Source organism: Panthera leo, chromosome B3 (assembly GCF_018350215.1).
Source record: "Panthera leo isolate Ple1 chromosome B3, P.leo_Ple1_pat1.1, whole genome shotgun sequence".
NCBI classification, from domain to species: Eukaryota; Metazoa; Chordata; class Mammalia; order Carnivora; family Felidae; genus Panthera; species Panthera leo.
The window spans coordinates 39,941,349-39,958,301 of NC_056684.1; the positions used below are offsets into that span (position 1 = coordinate 39,941,349).

At 43.7% G+C, this 16,953-nt stretch overlaps 1 protein-coding gene across 1 annotated transcript; it reads left to right on the top strand.

The window, feature by feature from the left end:
- The first annotated feature begins 1,058 nt into the window (after positions 1 to 1,058).
- PDCD7 (programmed cell death 7) lies at positions 1,059 to 15,756 on the top strand. The gene is made up of 5 exons (XM_042941697.1): positions 1,059 to 1,996; positions 4,447 to 4,585; positions 11,068 to 11,304; positions 11,564 to 11,651; positions 13,593 to 15,756. The coding sequence occupies exons 1-5, from the start codon at positions 1,130 to 1,132 to the stop codon at positions 13,714 to 13,716; spliced, it is 1,455 nt and encodes a 484-aa protein (XP_042797631.1). The 5' UTR covers positions 1,059 to 1,129; the 3' UTR covers positions 13,717 to 15,756.
- The last annotated feature ends 1,197 nt before the right edge of the window (positions 15,757 to 16,953 follow it).

Sequence of the window (16,953 nt, forward strand, 5' to 3'; positions counted from 1 at the left end):
CTCCGACGTCAGCTCAGGCCTCGATCTTGCATTGGGCTCACTGCTGTCACTTCTGAAGGACTGTCTCTACCCCACCCTCCAACTTAAAAGTATATAACCAATTGCTCTTCACAATTCCAGTATAGATCTTTCAGCCCACGGTCCTGTCCCATGCTTTAATGAAACCACCTTTTTTGCACTGAAACATCTCAAGAATTCTTTCTTGATCGTTGGCTCTGGGACGCCAACATCACATCACATCCATAACTGGCATTCTTTCAGTTCCCCGGCTTGACCTTCTGGGGAGTTTTTGCAAATGCTGTTCCTGATGGGGTTTTGGAGTGATGGTGGGGTCTGAAGCCCACAGCCAAGAAAGAATTCTTGAGATGTCTTTGATACAAAAAGGTGATTTTTTTAAAAGCACAGGGACAGGACCCATGCGCAGAAAGAGCTGCCTGGACTGTGAGGCAAGAGTGGTTATATACTTGGGAGTTGGTGGAGGTAAAGTCAATGGGAAGTTTCCAAAGTCATATGCTAAAGGCTCATAGGATTCTGGAGGCTTAACTATTGTCAAGCTAAGGTTGTTTTCCTCTCTAACAAAAAACATTAATCAGACAGTTGGGAGTTCCTGGAGAAATGTTACACTCTGCCTGCCTCAAGTATTTGTCAATGGGATGCAGGTTATAAAGGAAATTTAATTTTATCTACCATTTTCTTCTGCCTTTATTTCCCAAGTCACGATAAAGGCTCAAATCCTAGGACAACCTCCCTAACTTCTTTGACTAAGTCAAAACCTCTTTTAAGTTCTTCTTACCCAGTGTTTTCCTCTTTGTTTGTACTTCCGTTTACTGCTGCACCTTTGCATTTGTTTGCACGATTACTTGATTAATGTGTTTTCGTTACTAGGCAGGTAGTTCTACGAGAAGAAGACCTGTAGCTGTTAAATTGTTCGCAAAACAGCTAGCTCCGCAAGACGAACGCTTACTCATATTCAGGATTGACGAACTGCAGGAATGCCAACCTACTGGCGAGGCTCTCTGGGCCGGAAGCGTTCTATAGGCGTCGCGCGCGTAGTACGTCACTTCCCCCTACCGCCTCTACAGGAACCACTCAAATTCCTGTCACTTCTCTGACTACCTTCGTCGTGGACATGGCTCTGCCGCCCTTTTTCGCCCCAGGTCGCCCAGGCCCGCCGCCCCCGCAGCCGCCGCCTCCCGCTCCCTTCGGCTGTCCGCCACCGCCGCTGCCCTCCCCGGCTTTCCCGCCGCCTCTTCCCCAGCGGCCCGGCCCCTTTCCGGGGGCCTCCGCCCCCTTCCTCCAGCCCCCGCTGGCTCTGCAGCCCCGGGCCCCCGGGGAAGCCTCTCGCGGCGGTGGCGGCGGCGGCGTCTACTACCCGGTGCCGCCACCGCCGCTGCCTCCGCCGCCGCCCCAGTGCCGGCCCTTCCCGGGGACTGACGCTGGTGAGCGGCCACGACCGCCGCCGCCAGGCCCGGGGCCGCCGTGGAGCCCCCGTTGGCCTGAGGCGCCGCCGCCGTCCGACGTACTCGGGGACGCGGCCTTGCAGCGCCTGCGCGACCGGCAGTGGCTAGAGGCGGTGTTCGGAACCCCGCGGCGGGCGGGCTGCCCACTCCCTCCACGCGCGCCCGCCGGGCCCAGCCTGGGCGAAGTGCGCGCGCGGTTGCGCGGGGCTCTGCGCCTGGTGCGACGGCTGCGCAACCTGGGCCAGGCCCTGCGCGAGGCCGAGGCTGACGGCGCGGCCTGGGTACTGTTGCATGCCCAGGCTGCGCCGTTGCGCGCCGAACTGTCCGAGAGACTACAGCTGCTGACCCAGGCCGCCTATGTGGGTGAGGCGCGGCGGAGGCTGGAGAGGGTCCGGCGCCGCCGGCTTCGGCTTCGCGAGAGGGCTCGGGAACGCGAGGCCGAGCGGGAGGCGGAGGCCGCGCGAGCAGCGGAGCGCGAGCAGGAGATTGACCTCTGGAGGGTCAAGTGCGTGCAGGAGGTGGAGGAGAAGAAGCGGGTAAGAGCGGCAGATGTGCGGAGGCTGGGGGGTAGTTCAAGTCTGGAACCTGAAGGGCCGTGAGGTTTTGCGCTGTCGTTTCCTACAGCTAAGCCTTTTTTTTCCTCAGCCGTAAATTAAAAGGTATCCAGCATTTCCGACATCGTATCCCTATACTGATTGCCTGTTAATGTTGTATAATACAAAACACAAATGGTCTAGGTGCACCGCGAGTTCTGTAAACATAAAGTATAGGATTACACAGTGGCGTTGCAGGGATGACGGACGCCCTGCCTCCTATTACAACGTTCTGTCCGCTTACTAACATTCAAGGCAAACAAGAATCTGTGTCCTTGCTTCTTGTACTGGTCTGGGTGATTTTAAGAATACAAAATACAGAACACGTGGGGCTTTGACGCAAGGAACATATACTCTAATTGACTGATGGGGCTATAGTGATGACTTCTGCAGGATCCCTTTGTTTAGGAGTTTTAAACCAGATATTACCAACACCCTCCCCCCCCCCCCCCCCCCCCCGCCCCGTTAAACAATGGTGTTTTTGAGCACTTGCCAAATACTAGGTGCTACTCTAAATTCCTTGCATATAACAGATCTTTAATCCTTGTAACAACCCTGAAAGGTAAGCCATTTTACAGATTAGGAAATTGAGGCCTAGAGAAGTTAACTTGCCAACAGTCACACAACTGGTTCCTAGCTGTTTTGCTCCTGATTTGAGCCCAGGTTGGCTGATTCCAAAGCCTCTTGATCTTAAGCTCTTAAGTAGGGGCCACAGTGAAACTGGAAATTGGTCAGATAGTTGTTTAAGGCATTCTCATTACTTCTGAGTGCCTGTAGGTGCTTCCCCTGTCCCTTCACTCTACAACTAGTTAGTATTTCCTCCTTCTCATACTCCTTGTGTCTGTTACTGCCTAGATTCTGATACAACTCCTTCCAGAAATGTAGTGATGGCAAACTTTGTCTTCACACCTCCAGGAATATCAGTACTTTTAAGGAGAATACTTGGAGGCAACACTGTAATCTAAGGAGTTTGTATCAGTTTCACAGACATTTAATAAGAACCCATTATGTGCCAGACCCACTGCTGGGTGCTGGTGATAGGGACGATTAGGATATAGTGCTTGTCCTTGAGGGGCTTAGAGCCTCATGGGGACCATGTCTATACAGCATGGTATGTGTTAGGGTTTCAACTGTAAGTGCTATTGGAACCCAGAGAAGGAATATCCAATCTGTTGGGAAACAGGGTAAGGGAAGGCTTTGTGTATGAGATAGGGGACCTTTGACCTGAGTCTTGAAGGAAATGTCAAAGCCAAGTGAAAGCAACAGGTGCAGTTCCAGGCAGAGAGAGTAGTACAAGCAGAAGAAGGAAACTGTATGATGTCTGTATGATGTGGTGGTATTGGTGAAATTACAGGCACTTATTTGATACACGGGTTGAGAGCTTTAGGCAAAAGGATCTTTCTTACCACCCACAATGAGGGGGTTGGAGACAGGGTCCTGTGAGTGGTGGTTTAAAGAACCAGAGTTATTTCGTCTACTTGTGAACCAACTTAAGAGTAGGATAGGGTCTTATGAAATCTTGCCATTTGCAACTACGTAGATGGAACTGGAGGGTATTATGCTAAGTGAAATTAGTCAGAGAAAGACAAAAATCATATGACTTCACTCATATGAGGACTTTAACAGACAAAACAGATGAACATAAGGGAAGGGAAACAAAAATAATATAAAAACAGGGAGGGGGACAAAACAGAAGAGACTCATAAATATGGAGAACAAACTGAGGGTTGCTGGAGGGGTTGAGGGAGGGGGGATGGGCTAAATGGGTAAGGGGCATTAAGGAATCTACTCCTGAAATCATTGTTGCACTATATGCTAACTAATTTGGATGTAAATTAAAAAAAAATTAAAAAATTAAAATAAAGATGGTAATGGTGTATATTTCAAAAAAAAAAAAAAAAACAAAAACGAGTAGGATAGGGTCTTCCGTGTTTGAAAGGCTGTCGTGTCACAAGATCCTTGGCACTTTAGAACACTGGAGTGCAAGCTATGTGTGTTGGGGGTCACTGACAGAATTGTAGAGTCCTGGGCCTTTCCAACCCCATTCCTTATCTTCCATTCTAATCTAAGTCTTTGGGTCCAGGACTCTGCACTTTGAACAAGAGAGCTCCAACTTAAAGTAAGTTAGATGCAGATGTTCCTTGGACTGCACTTGGAGAAATTCTGAGGAAAAAACAAAGATGAGCTCCCACATGGAAGCTGCAGAGATTAACCCCTTGGCTGGACCGGAGTGGAGAGCAGTTGTGTATAGCCCAGGAAATTGGGATGTAGATCCTGTGGAAATTCTTATCCCTGAGACTGCCTAATCCTCTGAAATCTCACTGCTGGGCAGCTGTTCTCTGCTTTGAGGTTGTTCCTAATACTAGGTTTCATAGACTCTCTTTCTTTTCCAGGAGCAGGAACTTAAAGCTGCTGCTGATGGTGTCTTATCTGAAGTGAGGAAAAAACAAGCAGACACCAAAAGAATGGTGGACATTCTTCGGGCCTTGGAGAAATTGAGGAAACTCAGGAAAGAGGCAGCAGCAAGGAAGGGTAACCATGGCTTTGCATTTCTACTTGGATTTATTCATCTCATGCCCCACTCCTTCCCTTTCTTTATCCTAGCGCCCTCTCTCCCCCAAATTTTTGAAGGAAAATGTTTGATAATTAATTATTTTCACCCAGTAAGGTAACAAAGTTTGTCAGTAGTACCTCAGAACCTTTGAAGCAGGAAGCCTCAGAAATTGTTCATATCTTGATTGACAGGGTTGAAAAGAGAGGCAGGTGTGGGAACCCACTGCACTGCCTTTCCCTTGATTCATCATCCCCTCCTCCCCCGCCCCCAGGCATTCCTGGCCACTTTTCTGAGTGAGGTTGGCATGGCTAGTCACCTTTGCCCATGTGCCAAGGCAGAAGCTGTCCTATATTTACTGTTTACTTTACTTTGCTTTAGAAGGTGTTGAAAACTTGGCATGCTCCTTTGGATATATTTCAAACCTGAAACATTGATATTTTTAGAGTTATGAATGGTTGGATAGGGCAGGGAGCACCTTGCAGAGTGTACATGAATGTTTTCAGCTTACATGGCTGTCACTTTTGGATCAGAAAATCTCATTGGTTTCCTCTTGCCTCTAGAGGGAGCACTGGTTTTCTAGAAGTTCCCTAGTTGTGCTTTGAACATTTGCCTATCTTGATCTTTGCTTTTGCCAGTCTATTTGTGTGGAGGGCCTTTAGTCCCATCTTTGCCATTTTAAGTTCTCACTGTTCTTCCAAAACTAAATACAGATGCAGCATCCTCCATCCTTACCAGAAATGGGCTGAGGTGACCTGCTCCTTCTCACTTGTACCTGGTTTGGACCACATACTGCCTTATTTAGTAGGCTATAGGCCGTTAATATTCACCAAGGATATTTGAGAGTACACAAATTAGCAAGTACCATGGTAGCAAATTATTTCCCCTGTGTGGCTTAAAATATAAATGAAAACTGTGAGTCAGACCCTTCGTAATTAAGTTTCATTGGGTTGTGATCATTATGTATTCAGCCAAGCTCATTTACTAGCTAAATGATAAGTTTCTGCATGCCAGCCTTTAGAGCGGTTGATTCAGATTCAGGCCTCAGATGACCCCCATAGCACATTCATGAGTCAAAGGGGAGTTTGCATCTACTGTGTCTAGCCTTACCTCTTTTTTACGAGAATGAAAACCTGAGAGCTATTATTTAATATTCCCCTACCCTATGTCCTCTGTGAGGTGAGTGGTCAGTAAACTTTTGCCAAGTGAATTTACTAGCATAATTTCTCACTCTTAGTCTTCCTCACTTTCATCCAAAAGAAGGAGGAAATTTTGGAGGAATTGTGATTTATAAAAATAAGCAGCCTCTGTGGAGTTAATGGGCTTGGGCGTAAAATGATTTGGTAACAAGCAGCTAGTTGCGTTATATACTTAATACTTCTCTCTCAAGGTGCATATACCTCCAACTAAGTACTGAGAGAATGAGGTTGGATATGTAAGTAAGCAGGGCCACATTGCAAAGTGTCTTATGGGCCAGACTAGACTTCTCACCTATGCTTAAAGGTGAGAGGAACCATGAAAAGTTCTAAGCAGAAAGTGAAATGACAACAATGATTGGTGGGCAGAGCAGAGAAAGGTTTGCAGCATCTAGGAAGAAGGGAGGAAAGGAGAGAGACTAAGAAGGCTGTTATAGTCTGGGCACAGATAATATGGGAGTGTGAACTATGGGTCATTAAGAAATGAATAAAGGAGCGAGGGAGAATACACGTGTATAAATAAATAACTTGGGGAACTCAGCAGTAGTAGGAGGAATATACTTGGTGTTGACAAGTTCAGTTTGGGACCTGTTGAGTTTGAGGTGCCTGTTCATCAGCATGTAGCCACAAGTAGGAATAACCTTAAAAGAGTTGTGTGGCCTGAGATGAGGCCAAAAAGACAAAATCCTAGGGAATGTAAAAATAAAGATGGATAAACAGGTGGCCACAAGAGAGGTCAGAGAGATAGGAGAAAAAGGTAGGTCCTCTGCCTCCTTCTGGAAAGTGGCAAATGCTCAGAAAGATTGTGTAATCTCAGGCAGGTTACTTAAACTTCTCTTTGCCTTGATTTCCTCATCTGTAAGAAGGATGTTTCTAAAGATTAAGAGACATCCATGGGAGGGGTGCCTGAGTGGCTCAGTAGGTTAAGCGTCCCACTTCAGGTCAGGTCGTGATCTCACAGTTTGTGAGTTTGAGCCCCACATCGGGCTCTGTGCTGACAGCTTAGAGCCTGGAGCCTGCTTCAGATTCTGTGTCTCCCTCTCTCTCTGCTCCTCCCCTGCTCATGCTCTGTCTCTCTGTCTCTCTCCTTCAAAAATAAATAAAAACTTTAAAAAAAGAAAAGAAAAGAAACATCCATGGGAATTAGTACCCAACAGATGATCAGTGACTTATGCTAGGTGCATTTTTTCAGTGAAATGGTATGGGTTGAAGCCAGACTAGACTACATTAAAGAGGGAATAAGAGATTAAGAAAAGCAAACAGTGAATTCAACTTATTAAAAGTTTGCCTGTGGTGCTCACCTGGTTCAGTTGGTTGAGCATCCTACTCTTGATTTTGGCTCAGGTCATGATTCCAGGGTTATTGGATCAACCTCCGAGTCAGGCTTTGCGTTGATGTGGAGCCTGCTTAAGATATTCATTCTCTCTCCCTCTCTCTCCCCTCTCTCTCCTTCTCCCCCCCCACCCCATCCCTCTACCCTGCTTGCATTCTCTTTAAAAAAAAAAATGGGAGTGGGGCACCTGGGTGGCACAGTTGGTTGAGCGTCCCACTTCAGCTCAGGTCGTGATCTCACAGCTTGTGAGTTCAAGCCCCGCATCAGGCTCTGTGCTGACAGCTTGGAGCCTGGATCCTGCTTCAGATCTGTGTCTCCCTCTCTCTCTGCCCCTAACCCACTCGCATTCTGTCTCTGTCTCTCTCAAAAGTAAATAAACATTAAAATAAAGTTTAAAAAAAGAAAAAAAGGTTTGCCTCTGAAGAAAGGAGTGAGCAGTTGCCTGGTTGGCTCAGTCAGTTAAGCATCTGACTTGAGCTTTAGGTCATGATCTCATGGTTAGTGAGCCCGAGCCCCACCATGGGTGAGCCCTGCTTCTCTCTCTCTCTCTCTCTCTCTTCCTCTCTCTCTGCCCCTCATGGGATTCTTTCTCTGTCTCGCTCCGCCCTTGCTCATTTGCACTTTCAAAAAAAAAAAATGAAGAAAGGAGTGAGCAAGATCAATATATGTGGAGTGGTAGTGTGGAGGGGTGGGGTGGTACCCTTAGGGTTGTGGGGAAAATTTGAACATGTATAATTGCGGAATGAGTAGAGGGAGAGGGTCAGAGAGACACAGGAAGGATACTTGACGGCTCAAAGTCCTGTAGAAGGTAGGAAGACTCCGGTCCCAGGTGGAGGTATTAACTTAAGTGTAGAAGGATCTGTCTCCACTAGAATGAAAATGAAGGAGGGGGCGCCTGGGTGGCTCAGTCGGTTAAGCGTCCGACTTCAGCTCAGGTCATGGTCTCGTGGTTTGTGAATTCGAGCCCTGCATCGGGCTCTGTGCTGACAGCTTAGAGCCTGGAGCCTGCTTCAGATTCTGTGTCTCTCCATCTGTCTGCCCCTCCCATGCTCATGCTCTCTTTCTCTGTCTCTCAATAATAAATAAACGTTAAAAAAAAGAAAAAAAGAAAATGAAGGAGACAAGGAGGGGTAGTAATGCGGATGAGTGAAATCGGGGGCCGAAAGTTAAGAGATGTCCTGCCTGCTAGCCTGTGTTCTGTAAGATAGGCTGGATGGTTTGCTGAGAGGCAATAGAAGAGAAAGGCTTTAGGAGAGCAGTGAAGGTTTGAAATAACTGCTGTGAAGAATGAGTGGGAGCCAACTAGAAACCCATGGGAGTTTGGTTGTAGGCAGGTGCTGTGGGCCCAGCTGATGTAGTTCTATACTGGCACTAGGCTACAATATCAGTACTTGCAGGAGTATTCTGCAGCTGGCAGGTGAGCACAGAGCACAGAGTTGTTAGGGTTTTGCTTTATGGGTGACCACAGGTTTTGATGAAGACCACTAGAAAAGCGAGTAGATTTGGATATGTTCATTTGGAACTTCTAGTGAGGCTGACAAGAGTCTCTGGGGAGAAGGAGATAAGACTACTGGGAAGGTAGAAAGTCCTAGTTTGGGAAGAAAAGAATTGTGCTTAAGACAGAGGTAGCAGGGTTTTTTGATCATTCCAAGGCTCAAAGACTGGACAAAGCCCTAAGGTGTGGGTGGCTGAAGGGGAAAAAAGAAGGTACTGGTATGTAGGAACTGCAGGAACTGGATGAGGAGTGGTGGAGGTGGAAGGAACTAACTAGACCGTGTCAGTACATGGGGCCAAGAGGAAGACTGGGTGAGGGTTGTCGATTCTGAGGGAGTAAGTCATGGTGATCAGAAGTGATCAGTGAAAGGGTGAGGGATGTGTGGGTTCGTGGTTCAGGCCTAGCAGCCTGAGATGGGAACAGGCCACTGCTCCTCATGGGATCTGGAGGCACTTTGGGGCTGATGCAGTGTCTGTAATTTCACCATACTGGCAGATTTTAGTACTGTCTGGCCCTTTACAGAAAAATTTGCCAGTTCCTGGTTTAGGTAAAGAAATTAAACAAAATCATGAAATTATTATGAAACAACGTAGTGACAGCTTGAACTTCTCCATGCGTAAGAATTTTGTGTGTATTTGGAAAATATTTGGCAACTTAGTAAAAGATGGATTTGAGTTGTAGAGTTTCCTTAGTTGGGAATGAGTGCCAGCCATGAGAAAATGATCTGGAGAAATGTTAGCCATGGAGGTGAGGCTAGGAGAGCTAATTCCATAACCACTTAGTCGCAGTGGTTGAAGGAGAAAAGAAGCAGACCTCCAAAGGCCTTGATCAACTCTTTTAGGAAGCAGTTTATTACCACATTTAGGCAGTCTTTAAATTTTTTTTTTTTTTTAACGTTTATTTATTTTTGAGACAGAGAGAGACAGAGCATGAACAGGGGAGAGTCAGAGAGAGGGAGACACAGAATCCGAAGCAGGCTCCAGGCTCTGAGCTGTCAGCACAGAGCCTGACGCGGGGCTCGAACTCACGGACCGCGAGATCATGACCTGAGCCGAAGTCGGCCGCTTAACCGACTGAGCCACTCAGGCGCCCCTAGGCAGTCTTGAAAGTACTCATGAACATTTCTTCTCTTGAGAATTTATCATATAGAAATAATCAATGGAAGGAAACAAGTAACGTGCCCAGGAGTATTGATTGTAACAGTATATGCTAACAGGACATTTGGAACAGCCTAAGTGTCCAGAAGTTGGGAGCTTGTTAAGTAAATTATGGTACATTGAATTGATGAAACAGGATAGAGCCATTAAACAAATAATTATAAAAATTGGAAAAGAATGTAGAGAATTGACCTGGAGCTGTAGAAGTTACACATACTATGTTGAACTATGTGAAGTTGATAATGTATGGACAAAAATGACTGCAGAATCAATGGGGGAAATAAAAATGGTTTATTGTGTTAGTGGGATTTGAATTTTTTTCTTCCTGGTATCCGGTATTGTTAAAATGCTCCCATAATAAGTACATTTGCAAGAACTAACAGGATGGACTGCACCCATGTCACTCTAGGATGAATCATCTAGCAGCTCCAGCAGCTTTTATGTCACAGAGCCATGTGGCTAGTGAGTGTACAACTGCAGTCTACTCAAGTATTCATTAAATTTTAAGGTATTTTCCTTAAAAAATAAATATAAATATAAAAAATATTTTTCCTTATGGAATTTTATGAAAAATTTCACACATGCACAAAAATAGAACACCTAAATAAAATACCCATAATCAACTATGATGCCCCTGTCACACATAATGAAATTAGTAATAATTCTTTGGTATCACCTAATAACTAGTCTATAATCAAATTTTCACAGTTGTGGCTCTAGCTGTGTTGGCCATCCTTTTAGCTGACTTCACAGTTAAATCAGGGTGACTAACCATCCCAGGTTTCCCAGGACGCTGGGGTCTCAGTACTAAAACTGGGCAAACTGAAATATTTGGTCATCCTACACTAAGCAGCAGACTGTGAGGTTAGTAGGTTGGTTACATGTATTTCTTCCTCACTATCCAAGTGTCTTCTCTTAGAACTTCAGATTCAGTCAGAAGGTAAATTGTTTATTACTTGGTCTGGGAGCCTGTGCTGTGAGAATATCACAATGAAGAAGTATAAGAGTTTCTCTCTTCAGTGAGCTCTCTGTCCAGCCAAAGGATCAAAACCATTAGAAATAAAATCAAAGGTTAAGTGGTATGATCCAAAGAGAGGACTTAGAGAAAGTCAGGGTGAGGTCAGATTAATTGGAGACTCAAGATCAAATTGAGCCTTGAAGATTGGTTAGAATTTATAAACTAAGCAAATTCATAATGTAGGTAGGACTTTGTGTCTGCTCAGTAGAACACATGTTGGGGATAAAAAGTTGTACCTAAAATGCTGTTTGGATCTCTTCCTAGGGGTCTGTCCTCCAGCTTCAGCAGATGAGACTTTTGAGCATCATCTTCAGCGACTAAGAAAACTCATTAAAAAACGCTCTGAATTATACGAAGCTGAAGAGAGAGCCCTCAGAGTTATGTTGGAAGGAGAACAAGAAGAAGAGAGGAAAAGAGAATTTGAAAAGAAACAGAGGAAAGAAAAAGAGAAAATTTTACTTCAGAAGCGTGAAATTGAGTCCAAGTTATTTGGGGATCCACGTAAGTTCTTTTGTAACCAGTGGAGAAAAGAAAGATGCTAGATTGGCAGCTCTTTCCCTAATGGATGATCTCAACCTAAACTAAGGTGGTAGGCAGCAAATGAAACCTTTGAGACTTAAAATTCTGAACTGTGTACTGGAAATCATGGATAAAGATGAAACGTTTGATTGCATTGTTGTACTGTCATAGTCATAGGTTCAGTCAGCTTGCCTCTAGGTATGAGACATGATGATGTGGTAATGTGCCTTTTCTTTTTCAGATGAGTTCCCACTTGCACACCTCCTGCAACCCTTCCGACAGTATTACCTCCAGGCTGAGCACTCCCTGCCAGCACTCATCCAGATAAGGTCAGAGGGGCACTCTCCATGCCGCCTTCCCCTTAGGTAGCAAGAAGCACTTACAGTGTTTATTTTGTTGAGGTGTATTGCTTTTTCTTTTTTTAGGTTCCGTACAGGTTTATATAAAGTTTTTAATTCTGAGGATGCCACATAAATCTTGTTTAGTCCTCAGTCCTTGAGAAATAAATGTCTCTTTTAACAGGTGAAGAAACTGAAACTCAGGTTGTGACTTGCCCTTTGTATTATCTCATGCTGTAGTTGTTACATTGACTTAAAGCATCGGCTTCCTTTTCCTAATTCTCTTCTGCTGCTAAATAGACCAAGGGAGAGAAACCCTCCCTATCTACTTGCCTGTGGAGACTGATTAAGTCCCAAACTGACTTGTGAGTTCTTACAGGTCGAAGCCAAGAGAGCTAGGAACAGGGGGTCTCATCTTAACCTGCAGTTATTAATGAGCTGGGTAGAGTTTTCAACTCTTCTGGGTCTCACTTTCCTCACCTATAAAATGAAAATGTTAGACTGGAATGTGGCCTTCAAACTTTAGCAGTAGTGCTCTTCCCAAAGGCAGTCTTTTGAGAAATCCATTTGTAAAACAGTTTGAATGAATGGGTTCCGTAGGTGTAGACAGTTTAAATCTGTTATTGACTGGAAGCACTTTGTTGTTTCTAGATTCCCCAGAACATCTGCTTGGGGCCTAGTGGTCCTCAAAGCCTGGTTTGACAATCACTGAACTAAGTGATCTATCAGGTTCCTTCCAAAGCTCTAATGATGGTTATTAGCATACCAAGTTTGTGTTCTGGGAAAAGTATATTTCTGGTTAATACATAAGTTTTAGCTTTTATTTATTTATTGAGAGCAGGGGAGGGGCAGACCGGGGTTGCGGGGGCGGGGAGAGGTGTGCGGGGAGAGAGAATCCCTAGCAGGCTCTGCACTGTCAGTGCAGAGACCGACGTGGAGCTCTATCCCACAAACTGTGAGATCATGACCTGAGCTGATATCAAGAGTCAGACGCTTAACTGACTGAGCCACCTAGGCACCCCCAAGCTGTAGCTTTTAAATATAAGTACAGTTGATTCTCATTATTCACGGTAGTTATGTTCTATAAAAGCTGCAGTGTTGAATTAGGGAATGCCAAATTCTGTTCCTAAAGGAAATACAGGGTTTGGTTCCTGTGAGCCTCGGACCACAACATTTTCGTGAACCAATCAATACATAACATTCTTTTATGTGTATTTCTTTTAAAAAACACTTTGTTTAATATATATTGTCGATTCATTAACACTGAACTCATAGTTAACAGCATTATAACTCCTGCCTCAACATAGCTTTTCTAATATACAGGTACTCTCTGTAAGGCATATTCCAGCCTTCTCATTCTAGCTAGCACTGCAACAGTATACTTAGGGGCCATCTTAAATAGCAAAATAACCAATAAAAGCACAAATATGTGAAAAATGCAGTACTAAATACACTGCAAAAAGGACACTTTACAATATGAGGCTGAAAACAGTGTCACCTTATTTGACGACAGTGAAGACAGTGTCACCTTATTTGACTTCAGCTGGGAATGTACCTGTCAGTGACTTAGATTTTTCATGGCTCTGCATGTTGGCAAGTGACCATGAAAGCACCACAAGTAACGATTATGAAGTTACACATAAATTTTAGTGAATAGGCAACTTTGCGATTATGGAACCTGCAAATAATGAGGATCAACTGTATATTTATTGTTGGGTTACCCATAAGATCATACGTTGTTTGCAGTTTTTTCCCCCTTTATGTGTACATTTAAGAAATACTGTCCTTTGCATAATGCCTAGAAGTCAAATTCTTGAGTGGACTGGTACATCAGTCACTTGAAAGCTAAGTCCTGAAATAGAGTATTTAGTTGCTGAACATCTTGCTTGGAATAAAACAAATAAACAGTTGTTCTACAATGTTCTTATTAAGGCATGATTGGGATCAGTACCTGGTGCCATCTGATCATCCCAAAGGCAACTCCGTTCCCCAAGGATGGGTCCTTCCCCCGCTCCCCAGCAACGACATCTGGGCAACAGCCATTAAGCTGCATTAGTAAAGACGCTCCAGAAGTGTGGTCCGGCCAAGGCTCTTTCCAGCTCTAAATACTAGTGATGCCACCATCTTCTCGTGCTATAGACTAAACCACAACCTCTAAACTCCATGTGGCATTGTTCTACCCAGAAGTTACGTTTTCTTTGAGTGCTCTGTCCTGGCCAGAGATGCCTCTTGAATCAGGAGATTAATATGTTTCTTCAGGAAAGGACCTAGGTGAACTGGGGTTATTACCACAGAAAGTGACCTTGGTTCGCCGAATTTGCCTCTGTTTTGAAGGGGCTTGGTTCAGAGTGACTTGTTAATTTACTCTTTAACTTCTTGTGTGGTGATGGGTAAGTACACTGCATACACTCAACACAAATGTGCATTGGGTAGACTCAGCCCTTCCCCCAGTACTGAGTGTGAAGGCAAGCTTTGATGTAAAACCTCTTTACCCAAAGAACCCTCTCACTTCTAGGAGGAAAGGTCAGAAATGCTTTATCTATGGTTTTATGAATCCCACTTTTGGTGCAGCTTGAGAGGCTACAGACTGGGCTGCCAGAAAAGCTCATGGCCTAGTCTGGTAGTCATGTGGAGAACTTGGAAAACCTGTATCCATATTGGATCGTGTTTTAATGGATAATGGCTGCATCTTCCCATGTTAGAAGGATCCTAACAAAAACACGTGTTATTTAAGTTCCTGAAGATCTAGTTGTTCAGAATCCCCAATGATAGAAATTTATCTTAACCTCCCTCAGTCACATTGTAGGGGCTGGTATAGCTGTGGAATTTTCTTAGGAACTCAAACTTTCAAAAACACCCATGTAGTTAAAGCTGGGAGGAAAGCAGATAAAAATAGTAAAATTTATTTTTTTATATTCATTAATAAATGCTATTGTGCCTGGGAATGATCAATCATAACATGCCAGGGTTTTTGTTTTATTTTGTTTTGTTTTGTTTTGCTCTTTGTCATTTATCGTGTTATTTATATTTCCGAAAAGCTAAATAAATATCATTTTTATTTTTTAGTTTGAGCCTTTGCCCCCAAATTTGTTGCCTACCAAATCACTACACACACTTTAACATGAATGAAACACATTTTCACTCCAAAATGCAAACTTGTCAAATAGACATTTGCTAGGAGAAGGTGAATCTCCAGCACCAAACTTTGTGGAATCCAACTCTAGATAAGCAGGAAAGGACGACAACCTTGGAAATGATTTCGTGTAGTTGGAAGTTCTGGGGTACAAGATGCTAACACCTTTGTTCTTTTTCTGTTTAATCTGCATTGTTAAATTTATATAGTATGCACTTCAGAGTTAACAGATAGGATATGAGGGCCAGCGCTCCAAAGTGTGTGTCTAAGTTCATATACCTTAAAATCTGTTGTGATTAGCCTCACATAATCCCCATAGGCCTGTGTGCCCTTTTATAAATCCCCACCATTTGCTGTCTGATGAGATGTAGGAAGAATAGAAATAAAAGATGAATTGTATGATGTGTTCAGTATGCAGGCAGCCTTGTCACTAAGACATCTGCATTGATGGGGGCATGAGTGTGAAGGAGGGATTCAGGAAAATAGGCAGCAGAACCCAAGAGGAAGGGATTTAACCTCAGGTGGAAAAAAGCCTTCCCTCTTTCATTCAGCTTCTGCAAAGTTTTAATAAAGTAAACATTATTTTTATTGTTTGGCTTTGTTTTGTAAGTTTTTCCTCGTTTATCACCTTGCATGGTGGTGGTGGCAACAGCCACTGGTACTTGATGGGTTTAGAAAGACATAGAGTAGTGCCTGATGAATTGTACTTCTGAGAATATAGACAGTATCATTGTAATCTTTTCCCCCCAAAAATCTTCTTTTATTGTGGAAACCTTCAAGCATCCGAAAATAAAGAGAATAGTATAATTTTTTCTGTATATCCATCATCTGGCTTCAGATAATTGTCAACTTACGGCAAATCTTGTTTCATCTGCAACCCACTACTCTATAGACTATTTTGAAGCAAATCTCAGACATTATATTAATTAAGTATTTCAGCATGTAGGGCTCCACTTTGGGCATAGAGTCTACTTAAAAAAATTTTTTTCAGTATGTGGCTCTAAAAGATATTTTAAAAATGTAACCATAGTGCCATTATTGCACTGAAAGAAATGAATGACTTCTTGATATCATCAAATTCCCAGTGTTCAGATTTCCTTATCTCATAAATGTGTGTTTTACACTTGGCTCAAATTAAGATCTAGATGCAATCTATACACTGTTGGTTGATATGTTTCTTAAGTTTCTGATAATCCGTAGGTCTTTCTTGCTTCCTCCTGTGTACTCTTGTACCCTTGAGATTTATTACTTGAAGAAATTTTTACCTGAAGTTTCCAGTCTGAATTTTGCTTGTTGCAGCCTTGTGATAGCATGTTCCTCTGTTTCCATATCTCTAATTTAGTGGTTAGAGCTGCATTGCCCAGTATGGTAGATATGTATCGCTATTGGGCACTTGAAAGAGAGTTTGAAATGGAGTTTGAATTGAGTTGAATAATTACACCTATGGATCACGTTTCTATTGGACAGCACTGATTAAGAGTGCACACATTTTTTGACCACATACAGATTGGAGTTTTCTGAAGAATATATTATACACCTGGTGTGTACTCCATTCAGGAGGACTAATGTCTAGTTGTCTGTTTTTGTGATCTTAGCAGCCACTGGTAATCAAGACCTAAAGTCATTCCTTTGGAGTTGCAAAACAGTGATAGTTTAATTCTGCCTTTCTTTCTTTAGTTATTAGCTGGAATACTTCTAAAAGGGGAAACATCCCCTCATCAACCATTTGGTTACTGCAGGGTACAATTGGTACAGGAAAGGCAAATACATATTTTTTTTATTTACTAGTTTTCAAATTAATGAGCTGGTTCCCTAGAATCCTCCAAAGGTAACAAGTGAGTTTTATTTTGAAGTATCACTATGAACTCAGATCTAACCATAATTGTCTTTCAACCCATTGTTATTATTTATCAATTGTCTCATCTTTGGCCACTGGGAGCCTTTTTTTCAATTTTTTTTTTTTTTAATGTTTGTTTATTTTTGAGACAGAGACAGAGCATGAACGAGGGAGGGTCAGAGAGAGAGGGAGACACAGAATCTGAAGCAGGCTCCAGGCTCTGAGCTGTCAGCACAGAGCCTGATGCGGGGCTCGAACTCATGGACTGTGAGATCATGACCTGAGCCAAAGTCGGCCGCCCAACCGACTGAGCCACCCAGGTG